Source organism: Pipistrellus hanaki (genome assembly GCF_964339955.1).
Source record: "Pipistrellus hanaki genome assembly, chromosome: 1".
In the NCBI taxonomy this organism is placed as follows: Eukaryota; Metazoa; Chordata; class Mammalia; order Chiroptera; family Vespertilionidae; genus Pipistrellus; species Pipistrellus hanaki.
Genome location: NC_140503.1, coordinates 207,407,950 through 207,432,533, shown reverse-complemented (window position 1 = coordinate 207,432,533; position 24,584 = coordinate 207,407,950). Strand labels below are relative to the sequence as shown.

Sequence of the window (24,584 nt, the reverse complement as noted above, 5' to 3'; positions counted from 1 at the left end):
CAGCCACGGCTGCTCCCCCCCGCCCCCCACCCCCAAATCCCCCCTTAGCCCGAGGTGGCTCCCAGTCCAAGCCTGTCGCTGCTTCCCTTGTCCCGCCGCTCGGAGTGCCGACTGCCACAGCGGGAGGCAGGGGGACTCCGTCTGATTTCCAATCCTGTCTCTGCCCCTTCTTCGCCGTGTGACTTTAGACGGGTTGCTTAACTTCTCTGTGCCTCCGTTTCCCCATCTGTAGAATGGAGATGATGATACCTCCATCATAGTGGCGTTATGAGAGTCAAATGAGTTGATATTACATCTTTTAAAAAAAACCACACACAGTGCCTGTTGGACTGGGATTACGGCTCTGACCGCTAATCCATACCCTGTGGTTTTATTGGTAGCGCAGGCCAGAGCCGGGACGAGGTGGTGGGCGCGTGTCCTGGCAGGATTAGGGCCCCGAGTGAAGGAGGAGCCTGCGGTGCTGGTTCCCCCTGCGCCCTCCAGACCCCTCCACGTGCCACCCCCTCCCCAGGCCCGAGCTGCCCTGCAGACACCCGTGCTCAGCTCGTGGACTCCAATCCCTCCGGCCAGCGGGCACTGCCCCCTCGGCCCCTCAGCCCCTTCCTTCCCTCCTCCGTGGCAGCTTCAGGTCCTCCGGAGCCCGTCACTGCCCCCTGCCCTCCCGCTGGCCCAGTCAGGTGGCCGGCCTCCTCTCCGGGCCCACATCTGGCCAACCCCCTGCAGACTGTCCCTGGCATAGAACCGAGGACAGAGGACATGTGGGGGTCCGAGAGGCGCTGCCCAGGGCTGGGGGGCGGCGGGGGGAGAGAAACACAGGCCTTCGTGTCATTACCCAGCCCCTGCCCACCCGCGAGCTTTCCAATATCGCTCCGCCACCTGGGCCCCGGCCTCCGCACAGCCGCAGCCGTGTTAAATTATTCAGCTGGTGAATGATGAAAAGCACTCTGCCCAAGTAAAGAACCACAGGCAGGCCAAAGCCTAATAGCGGCGATATCGCTGTCCGCGCGAATTAATTATTGGATTTGTTAAAAGCCCACAGATGGGCGAAGGCAATTCATTCCCGCTCAGTGGAGCCAGGGTCCCCCGGAGAGAGGCTCATGGTCACGGCTCCAGGGGGCGCTGGAGGCCGCTCTGTGCGGGGCTGGGCTGCAGGGCAGCTGGGGTGGCAGCTGGGTGGGACCCAATGGGCCGTTTCTGTCTGTGCTGTCTCCGCCCCGCGACTGGGGACGGGGTCTGGGCGACATGGGAGTGAGAGAGTGCAATGCTGAGCCCCCTCTGAGTTGAGTCCTTTTCCAGACTCCAGCCTGTGTGTCCTCTCCCCTGCGGGCAGTCCCTTCTTCTCAGGCCCAGCTGGGGGTGGGGATGGGTTCCGCATGATCATATTTTCCAAAAGATCGAATCTTTACCCCTCGAGGTCTAGTCCCTAATTTTGGACCAGAGTCACTCTGTAATGCAGGGCCTTTCACCCTGCCTTTCAGCACAGAGGACTTGAAAAGAGCAGGATCGCTTCAAACACAGCCAGGCTGGGCGAAGGGCTGGGAGCCTCACACCTAGCAGGCTTGGCTAGGGCACAGGGCACATGCATGCCTTCCCTGGTGTCTCTGTGACCTCCGTCCTGGTCAGTGTCACTGCCTCCGTCCTCGCCACCAGCCCCATCAGCTCCTTCCAGTTTGCTGTGAGCAGGGACTCTAACCGCCAAATGTATTAGAATGACATTTTAAAAGAGGAGGAAAGCCCTGGCTGGTGTGGCTCAGTGGATAGAGCGCCGTCCTGCAGACTCAAAGGTCCCGGGTTCGATTCCGGCCAGGGGCACATGCCTGGGTTGCAGGCTTGATCCCCAGTGGGTGGCCTGCACGAGGCAGCCAACCAATGATTCACCTCATCATTGTTGTTTGTATCTCTCTCCCCCTCTCCCTTCTTCTCTGAAACCAATAAAAATATCTATATAGATAAAAGCCTAAGAAACTGTTATAACTGGAAGACCAGAACAGCCGGAATGACTGGTCACCATGACCCGGACTGACCACCAGGGGGCAGACACTCAACGCAGGAACTGCACCTGATCAGGCCTGGCCCCAGGCTGAGAGGGGGAACCAGGGTGGGTGGCGACGGAAGTGGGTGGGGAGGGAATGAGGAGCCCGGGAGACGAGAAACCTGATCGGCCCTGATCACAGGCCAGGCCTAGGGACCCCACCCGTGCATGAATTTCGTGCACCGGGCCTCTAGTATGTTTAAAGAAGAGTGAGGAGGCCGCAATCCTGTCCCCTAGACATTCATGTCCACCTGGAACCTCAGGGAGTAACTTTGGAAACTGGGTCTTTGAAGATGTAATTGGTAGCGGATCTTGGGATGAAATCACGCTGGATTCAGGATGAGCCCTAAGTCCAATGACGGGTCCAGTGTCTCCCCCTGAGACAACGTGAGGACATGGGGGCACAAAGAGGCCGGAGTGGACGGAGCCGAGTGCGCAGCCACGGCGGGGGGGGGGGGGGGGGGGCGAGGCTGCCCCGGCCACTCTGCTGACGCCTGGGCTTTGGACTCGGGCCCCAGACCCCAGAGAAGGCGTTCCTGTGGTCTCGGCCACCCAGTGCGAGGTCCTTCGTGGTGAAAGCCCAAGGAGACGTCACATAAGTCCCACCGCCCCAGCCGCTCACTTCATGCTTCCACATGTCAGAGCTTAACCCGTTTCAGCATCTTATACATTTTTTAAATCGCTCCTTAGAGTTCCTGAATGTCCAGGCTTAAAGCTGGGAGCCGAAGGTGCGTGCTCCTGCTGGTGGGAGCCTCAGTCCTTGCCCCAGGCTGTCGCGGGCACTCCCAGGGCTCCTGGGCCCAGCCTCGCCCGGGCGGCAGCTCCTTCCCCTCCAGGCCAGTGCCCGAGCCTGCATCTCAGAGCTGGGGCGGGACTCAGAGAGCGTTAGTCCGGCCTGTGGTTCTCAACCGGGGTCCCGGGACCAGGGGCGTCAGCTTCGCCTGGAAGGCAGACCTGCGGATGCTCGGCCCCACCCCGGGCCCGCTGGCCCCGAGATTCGGTTCCACAGCCCTCGGGCGGTTCCCGCACACTCGGGTTTCAGAAGCGCGGGGTCCCGGTGGCAAACTGGACTTCTGCACGCGGGCTACACTGGGCACGCAGGGGGTTCGTTTCTTTGCACCTTTTCGTTGTGTTTAGTCATGGGGGGGTGGGGTGAGAGCCAGAGAGCTCACAGACACCCAGACTTCCCACTTTCTCTGGTCCTTTTCTTTATGCCCAATGGAAAGTGTTTTCGCTGATTTCAAAGAGAGAGGAAGAGAGAGAGAGAAACATCTATGGAAGAGAGAAGCATGGCTGAGCTGCCTCCTGTACGTGCCTGGACCAGGGGTGGAACCCACAACCCGAGAGGGTATGTGCCCTGACCAGGAATGGAACCTGCAACCTTTCGGTGTGCGGGACGACCAAACTGACTGCCCAGCCGGAGCGCCTGCTTCCTGATGAGGAGAGGTGTTAGCTAACAACCAAGGCATTCCCCTATGGCAGTGGTCGGCAAACTGCGACTCTCAAGCCACATGCAGCTCTTTGGCCCCTTGAGTGTGGCTCTTCCACAAAACACCACGTGTGGGCGCGCACATACAGTGCGATTGAAACTTCGTGGCCCATGCGCAGAAGTCGGTTTTCGGCTCTCAAAAGAAATGTCAATCGTTGTCCTGTATTTGGCTCTGTGGACTCATGAGTTTGCTGATCTCACCGGGGGTGCTGCATGAGAGGCCATGCTTCCCGCAGGGAAGTACTCGGAACAGGCAAATGCACGGAGACGGAGAGAAAGTGTGGGGGGGAGAGGGAGGGAAGGGGGGCCGCTGAGATAGTGTACACTGAGGCAGGGCGAGAGTGGCCTGCTGCCTCATGTGCCTAAGGTGGTGAGTGTGACGGCAGGTGAATTACAGCTCAGATAAAAGGGGCATGGTCAGCTCCCAAATGCTTGCTCCTTGGCAGTCGGTGGCGGTGGGGAGGGTAGCAGTGGGGAGGGTGGCGGTGAGGATGGTGGGGAGGGTGGTGGTGGGGAGGGTGGCGGGTGGGGGGGCAGAATGACTCTGAGGCACGTGATGCTCATGGCTGACGCTCGATGGCATTCACATGACGGGCTCCGTGCTAAGACTTCACAGGGATTAGCGTCCTCGAGATGGGTGTGTGCAGTCAGCCATGGTCATTGCCCTTCCCCACCTGTGGCACCGCCAAGACCGGAACCCAGAGCCCCTGCTCTGCCACTGTGGCAGCCAGCTTAGGTGCCCCCGGGACAGTGTGTGCATGTGGGCGTGCACGCATGTGCACACGTGTTTGTCATGAGTGCCCATATGTGTGATTTTGCATTTTGCGTATATTATGCATATGTGTATACGCATGTATGTGAGTGCCCATGTGTGTTGTATGTGTGCACATGCCATGTGTGCCTGTGTGTGCGTGTCTCCCACACCCTCGAAGGAGCCTGAGCACCTGCCAGGGAGGCTCTGGTCCTGGCTGCACCGGGTGGTCCCGGGAGGGATGGAGCTGGCTGAGAGGGTGACAGCTCCCAGGAAGCCCGCCTGCGCCTGCGCCTCAGGGTGCTATAGGCCAGAGGCTGGGTCAGGACCAGAAGCAGCCCTCCATGCCGGCCCCTCCCCCTGAGTTCCCAGACCAGCCGAGGCCCAGCTCCGCCAGAAATCACACACCCAGGCTGGCTCTCCCCCACCCCTGTGGCTCCCATGTCCTCAGCTCAGGCGCAGCAACAAAGCCTGGAGGCTGGAGGCTGAGGCTGAGGCCAGGCGAGGCAGGCTGGTCCCCCCCTTACCTCCCCCCAGCCCCCTGCAGGCTGGAGGCTGAGGCCAGGGGAGGCAGCCTGGTTCCTCCCCCACACCCCACCCCAGGCTGGAGGCTGAGGCCAGGCGAGGCAGCCTGGTCCCCCCCGCCCCCCCAAACCCCCAGGCTGGAGGCTGAGGCCAGGGGAGGCAGCCTGGTCCCCCCCTTACCTCCCCCCGGCCCCCTGCAGGCTGGAGGCTGAGGCCAGGCGAGGCAGCCTGGTCCCCCCAGGCCTCTCTCCTTGGCGTGTGGATGGCCGTCCTGTCCCGCCCTCCCCGTGTCCTCACGTGGCCGTCCCTCCGGTGTGTCTGTCCTCGTTCCATCCTCTCAGGACACCCGTCGCATTGGATCAGGGCCACCCTAGTGACCTCATTTCACTCAACCACCTCGCCTCCCTGAGCAGCCGCGTGCTGTGGGCCGGGGTCAGACCTGGGCCGTGTGACAAATAACTCAGCCCGGGACACGCGAAGACGGCGTGGGCTCTGAGCCACACCGGCCGGGCCAGTCACTCCTCTCCAGACCCCTCCCTGCTCTGAACCATCAGTCACAAGAGAATCCCGGAGGTGCCCTGCCCCTGCAGCCCCTGCACAGCCCCCGCTGCAGGAAGAACAGCCTCGGCCGTGGGTCTCCAGACGCCTCTCTGACCCCTGCACCCCGCCGGCTATGGGAGTGAGGAGGCACCCTAACAGCTGCACACTACCTGCAAGGAGACAGAGGCTTACCAAGGTCAAGTCCTTGCTCAAGGTCGCCTAGCAGGGAGGTGGGGGTGAATAGCCGGCTTGGGGGGAGGGGGGTTAGGTATGTCTGTGCCTCCCCTCTGCCCTCTGAGCTCTGGGAGGGCAGAAATAGGCTCGATCTCGCACACACACCCCAGTCCCAGCAAGGGCCTTTGTGAAATAGCTTCTCCACCCTCTGCCTCACAGGCAGGAAGGGGGGGTCGGGGGTGGGCAAAGAGGTAGGGGGAGGGTCAAGACATTTGCTTTGTGCTCTGTGTCATCCTGGCCTCCAGAGGTTGTGTCTGAACCTCCGACAATGACCCTGAGTGTGAAATGAAAGCACCTGCCCAGCCACAGAACGGACCGTTGGACCGTTGGAGGGAGTGGGGGGCTGGCTGCTCCGCTCCAGATACAGCCGTTCCCTGCAGATGGATGGTGCTGCCATTACCTGCGCCTGAAGCCATGGGGCGGTGGACACCTCTCGGCTTTCATCCCAGGAGCTTTTGCTAAGAATCAGGTCACCTTTCAGCCAGGATGGGGCCCTCAGCGAGCCCAGTGTCCCCAGTGCTAACGGCAGGGCCCCTCGGGGTCGGAAAGCCAGCTTCTTCCAGTGTCCGGTGTCGGGGGTGGGGTGGGGAGGGGCGCGTCTGCCTGGGGTTCATCAGGTCGCAGGCGCTGTTCCCAGAGCACTTCTCAGGTGGGTGAATGAGCTTTGTGATCTGGCCGTGCTTTGAAAATGCAGGTGCCCAGGCCCAGGCTCTGCTCACGGTGAGGGCTGTGCCGCCATCTGGTGGCTGGATGGAAACCACACACGCAACAGCCATTGCAGGGCTGTTTCTGGGTCAAGTCAGGGAAAAGAGAGCATGTTTGTGAGCCCCCCCCCCTCCCACCGCTGTGCGCTGTCCGCAGTCCCAGAACCGTGCCGGGGCCTTCACCAGTACGCCGGGCTGGAGGGGCAGAGGAACTGTACGCAGGGACTCAGCGTGTCCACGTTAACACTTTTTCTTTTTTCTTTTTTTAAAGGAAAGACTATTTGCTCTGTGAAAAGGCAAAGAAGTGACTGACAAATGTGTCTGGTGCATTGATCTGTGTGATTGGAGAGGCAGGTCTGGAAGGAAATACCAGGATGGAACAGCATCACCGGGGTAAATGAGAACGCACAGGACGCACCCGGCAGTTTGCTGTCCCATCCGGGCGTCCGCACCCCCAGCCTCGCCGTGGGAGTGGGAGGAAGGACGGGTCCACAGGGCCCTAGGTTCTCCCCTAGCTGGCTGCGTGGCCCTGTGCAGGGCGCTGTGCCCCCCTGACCCCGGCTCTCCGTCTCTGCCTGGGCCTCGCCGGGCTGAGTGCAAGGGCTGGTGGGAAACCAGGAATCAAAGCTGGCACTGTCACCTGCAGCCATTATAATTTTCTACAAACCCCGCCCCCACGTCTCACCGTGGCCTGTGATTCTGAGTCAGAGCGAGAAATGACAGGGTTCGGGTGCTTTCATTCCGGTCCTTCGTGCAGGTCTACAGGCAAGCACCCTGCTGTGCCACAGTGACTCTTCACGGGCAGGTCCTGGTCGGAAGTCACAGGGAACTCAGTCCCACAGGCTGCAGTGTGCTGGGGGAGGGGTGTGTGTTTGGGAAGCCGACAGGCGGCGGACCTGGGCGGCAGTGCCGTGGGCGAGCCGTCATGGACGCTTGGAGGACGGAGCTGCTCATCTCAGACAGAAGAGACCAGAGAAGGCGGAGCTCAGCCCGCCGCGGCCGGGCCAGCGAGGGGCAGCCAGGCCGGGCTCCGTTCTGATGGTGAAGGAGCCCACTGTCCCAGGACAACCAGGACCTGTCCTTAAAGGGGAGCCCCTCATTTTGTTACTACTATGGTCTTTAGGGTAATAAATATGCTGGAGGAAATACGTTAGATAGCAAGGCAAGTTTCATTTATTCAAATTAAATTACAGTATGACTTTCATATACAAATAAAATCTGTAAATAGAAAATGCTATAAATTTCAGTCACGTAAAAATATTTGTATTTTACATATATATGTGTGTGTGTATATATATGTTTCCCCTTTAGCATGACCACAATGTATAGCATTTGCCCCGAAGTCCACACGCCATCACGCCACGAGTCAGTGGCCGGCTCCCCAGCTCCCACAGTGAGCCAGGGTGCTCAGGCGGCTTCCGGTTACCGGCCAATCAGGAGGGACCCGAGCCGCGTGTCCGGCGGTGAGAGGGCGGCGCAGGGGACGCTGCCTCCTGGACACGGCGTCCGCGGCGCAGCAGCACGCAGCGTTGGCATCACCGGGCTGCGTCCGGCACCAGCATGGCTGGCGGCGGCAGAGGCGCGGCATCACTGGTCCAGCTCGCCCTCGCTCTGCAGCGTCTTCATGGCCAGCCCCCACAGGGTCATGCCGGAGAAGAAGGGCCCGTCCGCGCTCCTGTGCCCCGCGCCCGCCGCCCGGCCGCCCGGGGGGTCGCCGCAGTGGTTGTCCAGCGTGGCCAGAGAGGGGCGGACGGCGGCCATGCTGTCCGTGGGCAGCGGCCCGTCGCCGGTGGAGGCGTCGGCGGCCGAGAAAGCGAAGGCCTGAGGCTGTGTGAGCTGCCCGGGGGCCTTGGCGAGTTTGCCAGGATCCGCGTTGAGCTTCTCCGGGTGGCCGGCCCCCCGTGGCTGCGGCGTGGCCCGGAACTTACAGCAGGAGCCGGCAGAGTGGCCGTCCAGCTCTGCCCCGGGCTCGTCCCCCGGGGGGACGGGGAGCTTCCCGGACACGGGCATCAGAGTCACAGGCACGTCCGGGGGGAAGGCGTCGGAGCCGGGGGCCCTGTCCAGGCTGGAGGCCCGGATGGCCTGGGCGAGCTCCCGCAGCGCGTCCCGGCCCCCGTCGTCCGCGCGGCAGTGCATCCGCCGGTGCCGCCGCAGCACGGCCGAGCGGGTGAAGCACTTGTCACAGATCTCACACGTGTACGGCTTCTCCCCGGTGTGCGTGCGGACGTGCCTGCGCAGGTCCCCGGACCCCCCGAAACTCTTCCCTGCGTGGAGAGAGGGGTCGTCTGAGTGGAGCCTGCCGCCACCCGCTCTGCCAGTCTCTCCCCTCCGCCCCCTGGGTGTGGGCCTCTCGGCGCCAGCCTCCTGGACCCCGTCTGCCTGCACAGGAGCCCTGCTGGCAGCTGCCCACCCTGTCGGCTGGTGGGTGCTGGAAAACCCTGCCAGTTTCGTTTAAATTTCTGCGATACTAGAGGAGCCGGTCCATCACGGGAAACACTCTGCTCACGGCCTCTGCGCGCAGCTCTCACTACAACTCTGCCCCATCCCCCGGTTCCAGTTCCTTTCCCTGCGCACAGCATCAGGCGGGGTTTGTTCCCGCAGTCAGAGTTGCTAAGGGGTCAATGACCTTATAGAAGTCCTAATGTCATTACAAAGGAGTGAACACTACACACGTATGTACACGGATGTCTCACTGCTCCCGTGTCTGCATGTCACTCTATCTGCATTCTCGGCTCTCCAGCCCTGGCCCAGCCGAGGTGGGCTGTCTAAAAACACTGCCTCTGAACAAACTAGATGCCGATGCCCACGTGTTATATTCTGGGGACTTTTCTGTTAACCTAAAAATAAAAGGCCTTTCAGAGCAAGAGGCAACTGGCATTTAATTGAGATCCCTTAAGAATTCAGGAGGCACTGAGAGGCAGAAGCCTGCCTGTGTTCTGATGGGGGACGGAGGCGGGGTGTGTATGAGAAAGGGAAGGGGAAGTGACGTCACGGAGGGAAGGCGCTGCTACTGGTGCAGCCCAGCTACCTTAGTGCCACTAATTCTCAGCCAGGTTTAAATTTCCAGTCCGGTGGTCACCAGACCAGCAGTTAGAACTGCGTCCTTGTCTCGGCAAACGGTTCTCTCCACATGTGTCAAAAACAAGGCCCGCGGGCCAAATCCAGCCCGCCAGGCCTTGCAATGTGGCCCGCACCGCGCTGTCATCACTGCACTCCGCTGTCAGTTTATGACATTGTCAGTTTATGACTGTTCAGTAAACCATTCGGCCCACGATTTAGGCTGGATTTTAGATTTTGGCCCCTTCTCTGATTGAGTTCGACACCCCTACGTCTGGACATTGTGGCCCTGGGCCCGTCCAAAGTTACCACACGGGACGGGACGGCGCGGCGCGGGGCGGGGCGGGGCGGGGCGGGAGGGGAGGGGAGGGGAGGGGACGGGATTGGACGGGCGGCCTGGTCTGTGGCCACTCACCGCAGGCTGTGCAGCTGTAGGGCCGCTCCCCCGTGTGCCGGACCCGGTGCCTCACCAGCTTCCTCTGCATGTTGAAGGACTTCCCGCACTCGTCACAGGTGAACACTTTGTCCGCCGTGTGTGTCTTCTTGTGCTCCTTCAGGTTGCTGAAGTTACTGAAGCCTGAGAGACACGACCGGGTCAGCGCAGGGCCGCACCCCGGCAGTGCCTCCAGAAAGAAAAGCAAAGCGCAGCCCACCTCGGCCACAGGTGTCACACAGGTGCGGCTTCTCGCCCGAGTGAATGACGATGTGACGTTGGACATCCCCAGAGGCTGCGAACCTGCGAGGGACGGGAACTGCAGCTGAGAGCCTGTCCACCTCCGGGTGTAACCAGAGCGCCCGGCTTCCTGGGAACGGGCGTTACAGTATCTTTCCCTTCCCCCCTTAGTGCAGGGTTGTTTGTAGAACACTTTTTCCACCTCGCTGCATCAATCTCCTTCAGAGATGGCCACCGATGGCTCAGCTCAGGGAGCCATTCCCGGCCAGGCCTGGGATGGGAAATCCAGGCGTGTTCCCTCCCACCACCCTAGAGCAGTGGTCAGCAAACTCATTAGCGCAGAGCCAAATATCAATAGTACAACGACTGAAATTTCTTTTGAGAGCCAAATTTTTTAAACTTAAACTTCTAACGTCACTTCTTCAAAGTAGATCCGCCCAGGCCGAAAACTGACTTCTTCGCATGGGCCACAAAGTTTCAATCGCACTGTACGTGCGCGCCTACATGTGATATTTTGTGGAAGAGCCACACTCACGGGGCCAAAGAGCCGAATGTGGCTTGCGAGCCGCAGTTTGCCGACCACTGCCCTAGAGGAATGACAACACGGAGGCACGTGAGCCTGGGAAGGTTTGATGTGTTTCTACCACCTGCAGAGACACCTGTTTTCTGGGACTGCGTCACCGGCAGCCCCCTGGTGTCCCCACCGCGCCCCGCTTCCTGCACAGGCGACTGGCTGCGCCAGGGCCGCTTCCCTCCCGCCCCAGACTGCATGCGGCCGTCACAGCCCTCACAGGGCAGGTAGTGCTGCCTGGATGGATGGCGAAATGAACGGCTATAAAGCCATGTGACTGGTACGGTCCTGGCTGGTGCCTGGTGCCCAGCTTGACTGTCAGGGGAGAGCAGTGGACTCCGATACCGGACCCCTGAGAGGGGGGCAGGCCAGCGTGCAGCTGTGTGCACGCCGGAGGGACCCTCTCCTCACCGCCCAGTGAGACTGCGCCGAGTGCCCTGGGCTGAGCCCTGCCTGCCTTCCCGCTGCCGGGTCCCACGGCCTGAGGCCAGGCTGCAAGGCTCATGGCCCTGCGAGGCACTCACCTCCGTGGGCACTCATCTGTTTTCATGGCCACTTTTAGAGAGAATGGACATTTCAGTGTAAAATCACTGTGCCATGTAAAATCCCATTTCTAAGACTTCTGTCCTGGGTGTCCCTTCTCTGCATGGCCGTCCTTGCCCCTCTGTTACTCATGTGTCACATGTAAGCTCCGCAGAGGGTCTGACGGGCCTGCGCTCCTCTGTGGAGTGAGCCCAACGCACTGCTTCCCACGGGGACCAGACAGAGGGGTCCCTATGGGCGGGGGACAGCCCGGCACTGACCTCTTGCCACAGACTTCGCAGATGTAGGGTTTTTCACCAGAATGCCGACGCAAGTGAGTCTGCAAGTTACCTGCCTGCAAAAAAGGAGAAGCAAAAGCATGCCAGTAATATAAGGGATTTTGAAAAACAGGTCCCATCCATTTGAATGGAAGACTGGCAGACCCAATCAGGTCCCAGTCCATCTTCCCAGGGAGACTAAGACACACAACGCAGAAGGAGCCACATGCAAGAGGAAGGACCGCCCACCTCTAACGGGGGTGCCGCCCTCTGTCTGCTCCTGGGCCGAGGGCTGCCTCGGCTGTGCCATCGCGGGCCTGCGCTGGGCCGCTTCTCTTAGATGGGCGGCTCAGTGCAGGTGCGGTGGGGGCTGCCACGCTTGTACTTCAAACAGACCTCGATGTGCTATTTCATATAGTTTTAAATGTGGACCGTCTCTATGCAAGCGGCACTGGAGAACAGCAGCAGCGCTTGCATCTGGCTTCTCCCTGAGAAGCATGCCTTGGTTAGAAAGGCCAGGCCTCCCCAGCAGCACCCCCTCCGCAGCGGCTGCTCTGCGTGGCGGGCCGTGACGCCGTCCTGTGTGCAGAAGTGAAGTCAGGAGTCACTGCAGCCCTCCATGGCAGGGACTCCGGCTCCTGGTTTCTGACACCAGCAGGCTGCCAGTACTCAGCACAGGCCAGTGGTCGGCAAACTCATTAATCAACAGTGCCAAATAGCAACAGTACGACGATTGAAATTTCTTTTGAGAGCCAAGTTTTTTAAACTTAAACTTCTTCTAACGCCACTTCTCCAAAATAGACTCGCCCAGGCCGTGGTATTTTGTGGAAGAGCCACACTCAAGGGGCCAAAGAGCCGCGTGTGGCTCTTGAGCCCTGCTTGCCGACCACTGGCACAGGCCATCAATATGAAACTGCCCGCAGCGAGGCTGAGCCTGCAGATGCCTCAGGCGTTAAGCCCTCCGGCTACTGCTGCCAGCTCAGACCCAGAGGCGGCATTTCCACTGCGGAGACTCCAGTTGGCAGTCTCGGTCTGTCACACCCCGACTGAATTTTTTACAGAGTTCTGTTAAAGGCAAACACTGAAATAAGCGAGGATAGCCACGGGAAACAATGCTCAGGCATTATGCACAGAATAAGCCAAGAAGGGGGAGTGAATAGTAATACCAACTAACACACCTGGCTTTGTAAATCTGCATTTTTAAAAAATACATATTTTTTACTAGAGGCCTGGTGCACGAAATTCAGGGCCCGGGTAGGGTCCCTAGGCCCGGCGGGCGATCAGGGCCAATTGGAGCCTTCCAGCTGCCAGCTGGGGCCTCCCTTTGTTCCGCACTGCCCCCATGGTCAACACACATCGTAGCAAGTGATCGAGCTCCCAGTCTCCTGGTCGAACTCCCGAGGGGACAATTTGCATATTAGGCTTTTATACATATAGATTTTAGAGAGGAAGGGAGAGGAAGAGATAGAAACACTGATCTGCTGCCTCTTGCACTTGCCCTAATGGGGAATGTGCCCTTAACAGGAATCAACCCGGGACTCTTCAGACTGCAGGCCAACACTCTAGCCACTGAGCCACACCAGCAAGGGCTAAATCTGCAGCTTTAAAAAAAAAAAATTAAATGCAAAAGACAGTCCACGATGACAGGTTTGAAATGGGTCTGAAGTCCACCTGTGGGTGGAAACGTAAAACATACAGGAACAGAAACAGGAAGCTCATCATTCATGTAACAATTCAAACAGGTTGGGATTGTCTGTTACAACATGGAAGTCTCTCTGTCTGTCAGACACTGAGAAACACTGGGTTACATCCTATCTTTTAGAATGATAAATATGGTTTACACAAAATCTAAGGTTCATTTTAGGTAACCAAAGAAAAAGAACTTGGCAAAATATTGGGAAATACCCAGCTTTTAACAGAATGACTATGAATAACAATAATCAAGTGACCACCCAGCCAGTGTGGCTCAATGGTTGAGTGTTGACCTATGAACCAAGAGATCACGGCTCAATTCCTGGTCAGGGCACATGAGAGGGGGTGTGCAGGAGGCAGCTGATCAATGATTCTCTCTCATCATTGATGTTTCTATCTCTCTCTCCCTTCCTCTCTGAAGTCAATACAAATATTTTTTTAAAAATAGTATGAAGCGACAAATGCTAGTACCGTGTTTCCCCGAAAATAAGACATCCCCTGAAAATAAGACCTAGTGCAACTTTGGGAGAAAAAATTAATGTAAGACACTGTCCTATTTTCGGGGAAACAGGGTAGCAATGTATATCTGGTCTACTTAGGCCTTCACACACATTATCACATTACCATTAGTGATTGGCATTGAAATCTATTTTCTAGATGAAAACGAGGTTCAGCTAAGGTGGGCGCTCATTAGTTGGCTGGGCCAGGATTGAATGCCGTGTGTGAGCTGCCGTCTTACCTGTGGGAAACCTGAGGACAGCAAATGTCTCTGGCTAACCTGGCTTGTGTTGAACACTCAGTGTGACAAAGTCACCTTGCCCTAAGGAAACAGCTTGCTGGAGTTACAATAAGGCACCACTGGCTTTGTTAGATCAGTCACTTCCAAATTTCAGAAAAGCTCATCAGTCATGGAACAATTCAAACAGCACTATCTGCTCAGCTGTTAAATGAGATCCCTCCTTACTAGTAAACTATGTATTAAGATGGAAATTGTCTCTGAATCATTCCTAACAATGCTGCATGTTCCCTCTTTAAGTCAAGCATAACAATTGCTTATTTTCCAAGTAAATATAATCAAATCGTCTTACACTCAATATTATAATAAGCACAGTGAAAATTTTTAAATGTTTCTTTAGATATTTAATAGTGGAAATGAATAATGGAAATAATTATCTTTTCACACAAAAAGGAGCACCTATTAGTCTAATGAATGATATAAAAGTAGATTAAATAATGAAAAATTCAGGTAAAATTGAGTGTTCAAGTTACAGATACCTTAAGAGGCTTCCCTCACAACTCTAATGCCTGTCTTATCCTATCTAATAAAGAGGGAATATGCAAATTGACCATCACACGGTCACAAAGATGGCGGCGCCCACAGCAGAGGCAGCGTTTCTGTAACACAAGATAGCTGCACCCACAGTGGAGGCTGAGTTCCCATAACGAGCCTTAAGGAGCAATCAGCAGGGACCCGAGGCTGCATGGTGCTGGGCTGGGGCAAGGGACCTGAGCCTGTGCTCCTGCCTGGTGGGGCTTGACAGGGGATCTCAGGCCATGCTCCCCATCCCAGCACCAGACTGGGCAACCTCAGATCATCCCCTGCCCCTGCCAGGAGACCTGAGGCTGCACCCCCAACCCTATGCTGGGCCAGGAGACCTGAGGCTGTGCCCCCGTGCCCGGCAGGGTTTGACAGGAGACCTGGCAGGGCTTGACGGGGGACCTCCAGGTATGCCCCCTGCCCCGTGCTGGGCCAGGAGTCCTCACCCTGGGCTGGGGGATCTCAGGCCTCGCCCCCTACCCCAGCGCCAGGATACCTGAGGCTGTGCTCTCGGCCCGGAGGGGCTTGACGGGGGATCTCAGGCTGTGCCCCTTGCCTGGCGGGACTTGATAGGGGACCCCAGGCTGTGCCCCCGCCCCGGTGCCAGGCCAGGGGACCTTAGGTCATGCCACCCACCCTGGTGCCAGGCCAAGGGACCTCAGGCTGCACCCCCATCCTGGCACAGGGGGACCCAAGCCTGTGCCCCCCGCCTGGTATGGGGCCGAGGGACCTCAGGCTGCATGCCCTGTCCTGGCACTGGAAGACCTGAGGCTGCAAACCCGCCTGGCAGGGCTTGATGGGGTGGGTCTGGCTGGGTCTGGGTCTCTCAAGATTTTGAGGTGCCATGAGTGGGCAGGGACTTGACTCTGGATCCCACAGCATGCCCAACTCTGACAGAGAAAGATTTTCATATACATTTTACTAATTTTCTTTCATCTCTGACACGTCTATTATAGAGGAAGGGCAAACAGCAATATTAAGTTATTTCCCCCCTTTTATTGTGCACGAATTTTGTGCACTGGGCCACTAATCTACACTAATAAAAGAGAAAGATGCAAATGGACCATATCTTCACGATGCCCACCAGCCAATCAGGAGTATGCAAATTAACCCAACAAAGATGGCAGGTTAATTTGCATACACAGGCACCAAACGGCCAGGGGCAGGGCAGGATGCTTGCATCGTTACCATGGTGATGACGCAGGCATTCGGCACTGCCCCAGCTGCTAAGGGCCTTTGTGCAGTCTGAGAAGGTGGAAAGGGAGCTCTGGTGGGAGCGAAGGCAGTGCTGGCAGCCAGGGAAGGCAGGCCTGTTCCTGCACGTATCTTCGTGCATAGGGCCCCTGGTTTACAATAAAAATCAACACTAGGTTTCAGGTTTCCAATTATTAACAATAAATAAAAGTATTCCCACCTGAGAGAAATGTTTCCCACAAATGTTACATTCAAAAGGTTTCTCACCTAAAACAAAGCAAAACAACAGCTGGTAAAATCATTTGTATTATCTACAACCATCTTCCATTTAAAATGTTTAAACTATCCCGTGCCCACCATTTAAAGCAGAGACTACGCTCCTCATCACGAGTGTATGAAAACAGGAGTCCACATCTCTTGCCCCTACATAGTGGGCAGGGATGATACACTGAAATCTGTGATTAGTTTTCTCTAAAAAATCAAACTGTGCCTTAGCTGGTTTGGTTCAGTGTAAAGAGCATCGGCCTGCAGACTGAAGGATCCCGGGTTCGATTCTAGCCCAGGGCACGTACCCAGGTTGTGGGCTCGATCCCCTGTGTGGGGTGTGCAGGAGGAAGCCAATCCATGATTCTCTCTCAACACTGATGTTTCTCTCTCTCTCCCTCTCCCTTCCTCTCTGAAGTGAATAAAAATATTTAAAAAAAATCAAATTGTTCTCCAAATATAAACCTATGTTGAAGTCAAACTTAACTTGTTAGCATTCAAACCCTGCCTAGGTTTTGGGCTTGAAAATCAACCGTGAGTTTCTTTGCTGAAGGGCCTGAACCTGTTTACAATCCCTCAGCCCGACTCCTTCACTTTCCCACCAGCTCTGGAGAGAACTGGAGTCTCGTTCACACACGGGAGGTGTGGACAGGGCACAGCCCCAAACCCAGAGGGACCCCCGGAAGGTGGGACAGGGCAAAGCCCTTCCCCTGCCTTTGGCCTTGGCTGATCATGCCCCCAGGGGAAAACAAGAGGACATTATGGGAGCCACATCTGATTTTAGAAACTCTAAGGAATTACACTTTGGTATAGAATAACCTGCGGAGAATGGAACTCTGCCAAGAAATCACACAGCCCCGCATACAGTCTCTAGAAAATGATCGTTTTAACAGTCTACTTCCAGGTGCCACCTTGAACCTAGGTAACTAATAAACAGGCTGGCAGACCAAGAACCTTCTGTTTGCCCCTCCCCTTCCCACAAGTGGTTCACTCTCTTTTAACAATGACAACACCCTTTCCTTCAACACTGCTGGCTGCTAGCTTTCTGGGCTCCTGTTTAAAAAAAGGAGCAGGCAGAAAGCTTTTGACTGAATAATTATAATCATATTACTTCTGTATTTTGGGACATTTATGTCGGAAATTACAGGGAGAATAATGTTAAGTTAAAGCCCCCATTATGCGACCCAAGATTTTGAAAAAGAGGCCGCTGGTTATTAAGACCCCAAGGGACCAGAACTGACAACCTTCCTCCGGTGGTTCTCAAACGCTCTGCTCTTAGGATCCCTTCACACTCTTACTGAGAACCTGAAGCAGGTGCTTATGCGGGCTACATCCGTCAGCACGTCCCCACATTAGAAATGAAGACGGAGTGATTTTAACCCGCGACCAGACATCTCACTGGCCACGTGAGTGAGGACAGCCGTTAGCCGTGCCACTGCCCTTGTGGGAGAAGACAGACAGGCCAGTAACATCCGACAAGGTGACAGAAACAGTCCGGCCGCACAGACCCTGCGAGAGCTCCTCGGATTGTAAGTCGAGGACCACTGCTCTCTCAATAGAGTATTTACATCCAAGTGAACATCTCTGCCATAATGGATGGCATTACTGTTCAAAAGAACCATTTAATTTTTAAAGCTAAACAGACACATTTCTCAAACATTATACTAATCATGAGGCTCTAGGAAATTTAAGCAAATGGAATGACCTAAATTAAGGTTTTTTCGGGCAAAATTGAATCAGTGATACTGCCTTCATATGAAGAATACTTCTGAACTACTAGTAACAATAAATGTGATACATGATATATTCAAACACACTACAATTTATAAAGAGCTTTCATGAATATTTAAGTAAGTCTCTCCACAATGCACTGGGATGGTCAACACCGTGGCACCAACATCTTGAAAGCAGTTACTGGAAGCATCTGTAGCCTATCACTTCGCATGCCTATAAGGTAACTGCCATTCACCTGCAGTGTGCCCTAGAGCCCTCCTGTCTAAGTGCAGGAAGGAATACATACGTACTGTATAAGGTAACGTGCATGTGCTGTACAACATTTTTTAAAAAGCTTTTGGAAAAAAATCAACTTTTTGGAAAGGCTAGGAGGTATAAATTAAGGAAATAAAACTTTGAAAATTCAATGTTCAAAATGGAAGAACTTTCATTTGAAAATATCAAATGGTTAAAGCTGATCCTTTTTAAATCCTTATTAAAAAGTTTACCTCCCACCTTCCGAATCACAATCTTTAAAATCTGATGTTCACATTTCTTTCCAGAGAACTTTTAGGATTACTCAAGCTAAACTATTTTAGCCTGAATTGACCTACATTCTGTTTTTAAAGAATGAACTTAATCTAATTCTAAAGAGACAACTAAATATCGCTTATCTGTTTTAGAACTTGAAAATTTCAGTCCATCAAAATAACTTACTATACTTCTTTAGAGATGGAAAGTTTGTCATAAAAACCTAATTAAAATAAAAATGAAGTGTGACATCTTTTAAAACTGGCTCTATGCAAGTATCTATAGATTATGCTTTAAGAGGCATCGCCAAAAATATGAATTAAAAAGTAGCAATCTTGATTGCAAATGCCAAAGCAATAGCGAAACTTCTTACAAAGAGGGGCAGGCACGGTGCGGTCTGCGCGCTCCCTGTCCGGGCCCGCGGCACCGGGTCATGTGCGTGTACCTGTATGGGACCGTTTGTGAAGCTCCAGGTTGCTCGGGTGTTTGAAAGGCTTCCCACACAGGTCACACGCGTACTGCCACGGGGACTGCGGCATCTGGGACGGGTCCTCGGCAGCCTCCAGGTCTTCGGGCCGCTCCGTTTTGACGATGCAGGGAAAGCTGTCAGCACTGCCGGGCTCTTCCTGTCCCTTCTCCCCGGCGCTCTGACTGCCGGCTTTCTCTGTGGTGTCACTAGCAGGGCCAGTCCTCTGGGTTAGACCCTCATCCGCCGTGGGCTCAGCCATCTGCTCTGCAGATTTCTGTGACTTCAGGAAATTGAGCTTCTTGAGGTGAACAGCCTTTTTGAGCCTCATCTGCCTGGGGGGTGGCTGGCCCGGGCTGTCTGACTTGGGGTCCGGGGCAGGTTCCCCCAGAGGCTGGGCGGGAAAGCTGGGAGGCAGGGGCTCCGCGGACTGCAGGGCGCATTCGGAATGGCTGACAGCACACGGCTGGTTCTCCACGGCAGCCGGGCCTGTGGAGGGGCTGACAGTGAAAGGCTGCTCGGCGATTCTCTCCTGGCTGGGACAAGCGGCGTGTTTATAGTACTGCTTGCTGTACAGGTTTCTGAGTTTGTAGTAGTAATTTGGCTGCTTGAGCGGCAGTTCTGTGCAGCTGCCGTCTAAAGCGTCAGGGCCTAGTTTTGATGCTTCGCCTGCAGGGGGATGAAGGTGACTGGCCGGCGGCGCCTGCGAGTGCGGCTCGTCCGAGGCCTTACCGTGCTGCCCGTCTGCCGCACAGGCCGGCAGGGAGGGAGGAGAGCAGCTTTCGCTGAGAGCACAGCTGGTGTCCGCGGCCAGAGCGCCCTGCAGGGAGAGCGCGCCGCTACAGGGCACGCCGGGGGGCTGCTCCGCGGGGGCTGCCTTGAGGAACGTGTGGCACAGACTGAGGACGTTCTGGACCTGCAGGCACTGCGCCGTGTCCAGCATCAGCTGCACGTTGTCCGGGTTCAGGTCCAGGTGGGACGTGTACATGAAGTCCAGGATCTGCCCGATGCCGCTCACGTTCTTGATGTCCAAGTGAAAAACGTCATTCTTCTGGCCGGGAGAATTCTGGAAGAGGCTCCTGATAAAACAAAGATGCCCATTTCAGTGTTAACAATTCATACACGCTCTTAACTTGCTCTTACAAATAACATGCATACCAATATTAAAAACTGCGTTACTTCTATAAATGCCAGAATTTTATAAGTAAGTGAGCTTTAACCCTTTTTTTAAAAATCTGGCAAGTCATCCAATAAAGCGATTCAGATAAGCGAATATGATGAATACTCAAACTTCCAAGTAGATATCCAAGGAAGATTTTGCAATATACTCATAGCTCTTTTAACAACTGTAATTATCCATATGCATCAATAGTATATAGAGTACAGAAAACTAAAGGACACGAATTTTTCACTACTTCCTGTTTGTAGTCTGACAAATCATGTATTTAAAAAAAATTTTTTTTTAAATTATTTTTTGAATACTTGTCTGAAGGTGACTGACAGAATGGCTAAGGCAAGCCTTGCTGCTAATTTACCTCCACAGGTTTGTTTAGCACATCAGAAATACCTTTTCTCTTGTCATAAAGAGAAAAGACAATAAAATGTGCACACAAATCATGTATTTTATTTTAGGCATAAAACACATATAAAAATATTTTCATATCCAAGGGCCTTAAAAAGTCTAAAAATAAAAATAGCTATAATAAACTAACCCTCAGTATACATTCATTTTGCTTATTAAATACATTTTTATTGATTTCAGAAAGGGAGGGGGAGGTAAAAACATCATTGACCAGGTGCCTCTTGCATGCCCCCTACTGGGGATCGAGCCTGCAACCTGGACATGTGCCCTGACCAGGCCTCCAATGGTGACCTCCTGGTTCATAGGTCGATGCTCAATCATCGAGCCACACCAGCTGGGCTACACTAACTTTTTTAATCTTAATTTTTAATTGTGAAAAAATTTCCTAATGTTAAACATTTTATTATGGTTCAAATGGTAAATTCAGTGGCATAAAGTACATTCACGATGTTGTGCAACCATCACCTTTATGCATTCATTCTTAGAACCTTTCATCATCCCAAACAGAAACTCTGTTCCCATTAGACGCCAACTCCCACTCTTCCTCCCCACCCCTGGCACCACCATTCTGCCTTCTCTCTCTGTGTGTGACTGCTCCAGGACCCTGAGCACTCATTTTGCACTCAGTCGTTCCTCTAGCAACCCAATGGTCCACACATCAGCAGCGAGAAAAGCCCTCTGAGTTAACGGGGGAAAGGGGCACACTTCCATAAAGCCCACGCACTTCATTCTGGGCACCAGTCAGATTCCCCGGGGAAGGAATCTGTACGGTGTAAAATGCCGAGCTAAGGTAGGTAAGTTGTCTTGCAACGTTGTGGGAGACATTTTATCAGGTACAGTCACCCGCTTCCCCAAACAGCCCAGGGTGTGGGTTTGATCCCCTGCCAGGGGGCATACGGGAGGCAACTGATGAATGTTTTTCTCTCTCTCTTCCTCTTTCTGAAATCAATAAAAACACACTCTCTGTACTGTGAGAAGAACAAAGACTGAAACGGCACCTGAAGTACTGGCTGAAGGCTGCGAGGACGTTCTTGTGTGCTTTGAAGCAGACGCCGTTCACCACCAGCATGCAGTCGCAGAGCAGGCCTTGGATGCGCTGCTCGTGCAGCTGCTGCAGGAGGTGGCAGCTGTGCGTGGCCACCGGGTCCATGCTCGCGCGTTCAGGAGACCTGCACACGGACGCACATAAAACATGAGTTTTGATGACAAGACTGGGAACTAAATGGCACCAAGTCCCCGGACTGATCTGTGGCTCACTGTCATGAGTCTCTGTCACCGCAGCTTAAAAAACAAACATGCAAACAAAAAAGTAGTTTCTTAAGCATCGTAACCAGTGCTGTTCAGTGGAACTGCCTGTGAAGATAAAAATGTCCCGAGAACGCTTCTGCTCCTCTTACTACAGCCCTAACCTGCCGTACTTCCTCCCCTGCCAGCGCCCAAAGGCTACTGTCCCTTAACTCTCAGCACTGAGCTGTCTTCGCAGTCCCTTGACAATCGCATCTGTCTGCAGCCTTCATCTGCTCTAAGCAGACAAGTCCTAAATTTGAAACTTTAACTCCAACCACCAGTTGCAAATGTCCAACTTTCTGCTGAACATCTGTAACTGTATGAGCCCACAACTAGGAATCTCCAAAACTTATTCCCCATTATCTGCCCTCAGCTTGGCGCCTGTTCGGATTCCTGTTTCTTTATGGAAAGCTGTTTCTGCAGGTGGATTCGGGGTCCTGGTTTGAGATCAGGGCGATGTCATCTACAAAGAGCCACACACAGCACTGGGAGTGGAGATTTCCCAGCGGGGACAGGGAAGGGGCCTCTGTCAGGCGGTGGGGTGGGGCACTGTCCCTAGTGCTGAATCCTCCGGAGCAGCCAAATGACTGAGTCATCCGTCCTCCACCCTACCACTCTGGCTGCCAGGAGAGAAAAGGCTTCCTGGCTTATATGATTAGTATCACTTATTGACTGCTTACTACAGGCCGGCACTGTGCTCAGCATATTATATACGTCAACTCAAACAATGCACTAAGAACCACTATGGCCATTTTATAAGTCAGGAAATTAAGAAATGGGAGTTTAAGTAACATGCCCATGATCATAAAACTTATGTTCCAACGCCGGCACTTAAGTCCTGGTTCCTAAACCCAGCAGTCCGTGCTCATGGGCGATGCTTTTGCCCATGAAGAAAAGGATGTTAGAAAACACAACACAAATCCCGCCTCCAGACTTCAATGCTGAAATGCAGCAAACGTTCTGAATGGACACTGGGCATTTTCTACATATACAGAGGTGACAAGGGAACAATTCTTTGGAATGACCCTCGGAATTGTGATGATCTGCAAAATCATGAACTATTCCATAGTTTACTTTGACAATAAAAAACATAATCAATCTGCCCTAGCCAGTTTGGCTCAGTGGATAGAGCATCAGCCGGCAGACTGAAAGGTCCCAGTTTTGATTCTGGTCAAGGGCACATGCCTGGGTTGCAGGCTTGATCCCCAATGGGGGACTTGCAGGAGGCAGCCAATCAGTAATTCTCTCTCATCATTGATATTTCTATCTCTCCCTACCTCTCTGAAATCAATAAAAATATTTTTAAATCTAATAGTTTCGCCACGTTAATCCTGTAAGTGCCTAATAAAAAGCCTCTAAGAAAAAGAATTGATAATTTATATTTCTTACTAGAGGCCTGGTGCATAAAATTTGTGCACGGGGGAGTGGTTTGGGGTAGGGTCCTTCAGACCGGCCTGCACACTCTCCAACCTGGGGAGATGTTTGACTGCCTCATGCAATCCGGGACCACTGGCTCCTAACTGCTCACCTGCCTGCCTGATTGGCCCTAACCACCTCTGCCTGCTTCCCAGATAACCCTAACTGCTCCCCTGCTGGCCTGACTGCCCTTAACTGCCTCTGCCTCACCCCACACTGGGGACCCAGGACATGGGCCTGCCACAGCCACAGAGGACCGTGGGTGGGCAGCTTCGCCTGGGCCACAGCTGCTGGCACCCGGGACTGCAGGGCAGGCGGCTTGTCCCTCTCCTGGGCAGCAGCCTGACTGATCCCCATTCCTCTCCCGTGAGCTCATCTGCGCCTGGCCGGTCCCCATTCCTCTCTCCCCAGTGTTGAATATCTGAACCATTAGGGCATGAGGGTGTGATGCCATTTGCATATTAGCTCTTTATTATATAGGATGTGTCCTATGTGTAACAACTATAAGTAACAATGTATATACTTAATAAAACGATAACAACAAATATGTATAAAATGTTTCCTGTATGCTGTCAGGCACTATCCTAAGCCCTTTCTTTACAAGTCACCTCACTTAATGATCAGAGTCACAGTAAGAGAGGCTGAACTGTCACCCTCTGTAGATGGGGACAGCGAGGCACCTGCAGGCGGCAGATGGCCACAAGTCTTCACTCCTCCAAGGGAAGCGGGGCTGTCTCCCCGCTGGAATCTGAGCAGCCTCTGCCCCTAAGCCCCAGCAGTGTGCTTGCGGATGGGGGCGGGGGGAGGGGCTTTAAAGGGGTGATTAAGTTAAAACCCTAATCCAGGCTGCCTGATGCCCTTAGAGGAGGAGGAAATGTGGACACAGAGCCGCCAGGGATGCTCCTGCCAGGAAAGACCAGGGGAGGACAGCACAGGGCGGGGGGCCCACGAGCCAAGGAGAGCAGCGGCCTAGGAAGAAACCACTCGGCCGGCCGACCCCTGGGCCTCGGGCTCCTCACTCCCAGAGTCTGTGGTTCCGGCCGCCCCGTCTCTGGTGTTCTGTGAGGGCAGCTCCAGCGGGGAATACGCCTTCTCTTCCAGGCCGGACACTTCGCCGCCGGCCAAACCCTCCGGGCCGCCCCCACACGCGCCCTGGGGACATCTCTGCTCAGACCCCTTCGGCTTCCACACCCGGCGACCTCCACGGCCGCCAGCCGGTCCGAGCACCGCGACCAGCCCCGGAGAAGCGGCAGCCCCGCGGTGGAGCGCTCCGCGGCGCCTGCTCCGAGGACCAGGCCGAGCGGGGGCCGGCGGGGAGCGGGCGGGGTTCCGGGCCGAAGCAGCGGCACGAGGCGACGGCCCCGCCGCAGGGGCGACACCGCCTCTGAGCGCCGGAGCCAGCGCTCGGCGCCGCCCGGCCGAACCCGCACGACCCGCAGGTCTCCGCCGGCCCTCGCGGCGCCCAGGAGGCGGGGGCGGCGGCTGCACGCACGGCCCCGCCCGCCTCCTCGCGGGCCGCTCTCCCGGCGGCCCCCGCGCGCCCTCGCCGGCCGGCCCCCCGGCCCCCTTACCTTCGGCCGCCGCTCCCGGCCCCACCGCCGCCTCCTCACCCGCCGCGCCGCCCGCAGAGCCGCTCGCGGGGCTCCAGGGGCTGCGGAAGCATCCCGACAACGCCCCCTCCGCGACCCGGACCCGCCTTCCCGCTTCCGGTGTCGTCACTTCCGCCGGGGGCGTGGCCGCTGCGC

General features: G+C 55.1%; 1 protein-coding gene across 2 annotated transcripts; it reads right to left on the bottom strand.

Moving 5' to 3' along the window:
- Nucleotides 1–7,430: 7,430 nt before the first annotated feature.
- ZBTB49 (zinc finger and BTB domain containing 49) lies at nt 7,431–24,530 on the bottom strand. Of its 2 annotated transcripts, none has more exons than XM_084861507.1 (8): nt 24,411–24,530; nt 21,135–21,305; nt 18,534–19,633; nt 15,801–15,847; nt 11,380–11,453; nt 9,986–10,068; nt 9,748–9,909; nt 7,431–8,539 (listed from the first exon to the last, which is right to left on the bottom strand). In XM_084861507.1, exons 2-8 carry the CDS (start codon nt 21,284–21,286, stop codon nt 7,863–7,865), a joined length of 2,295 nt encoding a protein of 764 aa, XP_084717633.1. In that variant the 5' UTR covers nt 21,287–21,305; nt 24,411–24,530; the 3' UTR covers nt 7,431–7,862. The 2 variants fall into 2 exon arrangements, with proteins under 2 accessions (XP_084717633.1, XP_084717632.1); XM_084861506.1 differs by having other exon boundaries at nt 24,450–24,517.
- Between the last annotated feature and the right edge of the window lie 54 nt (nt 24,531–24,584).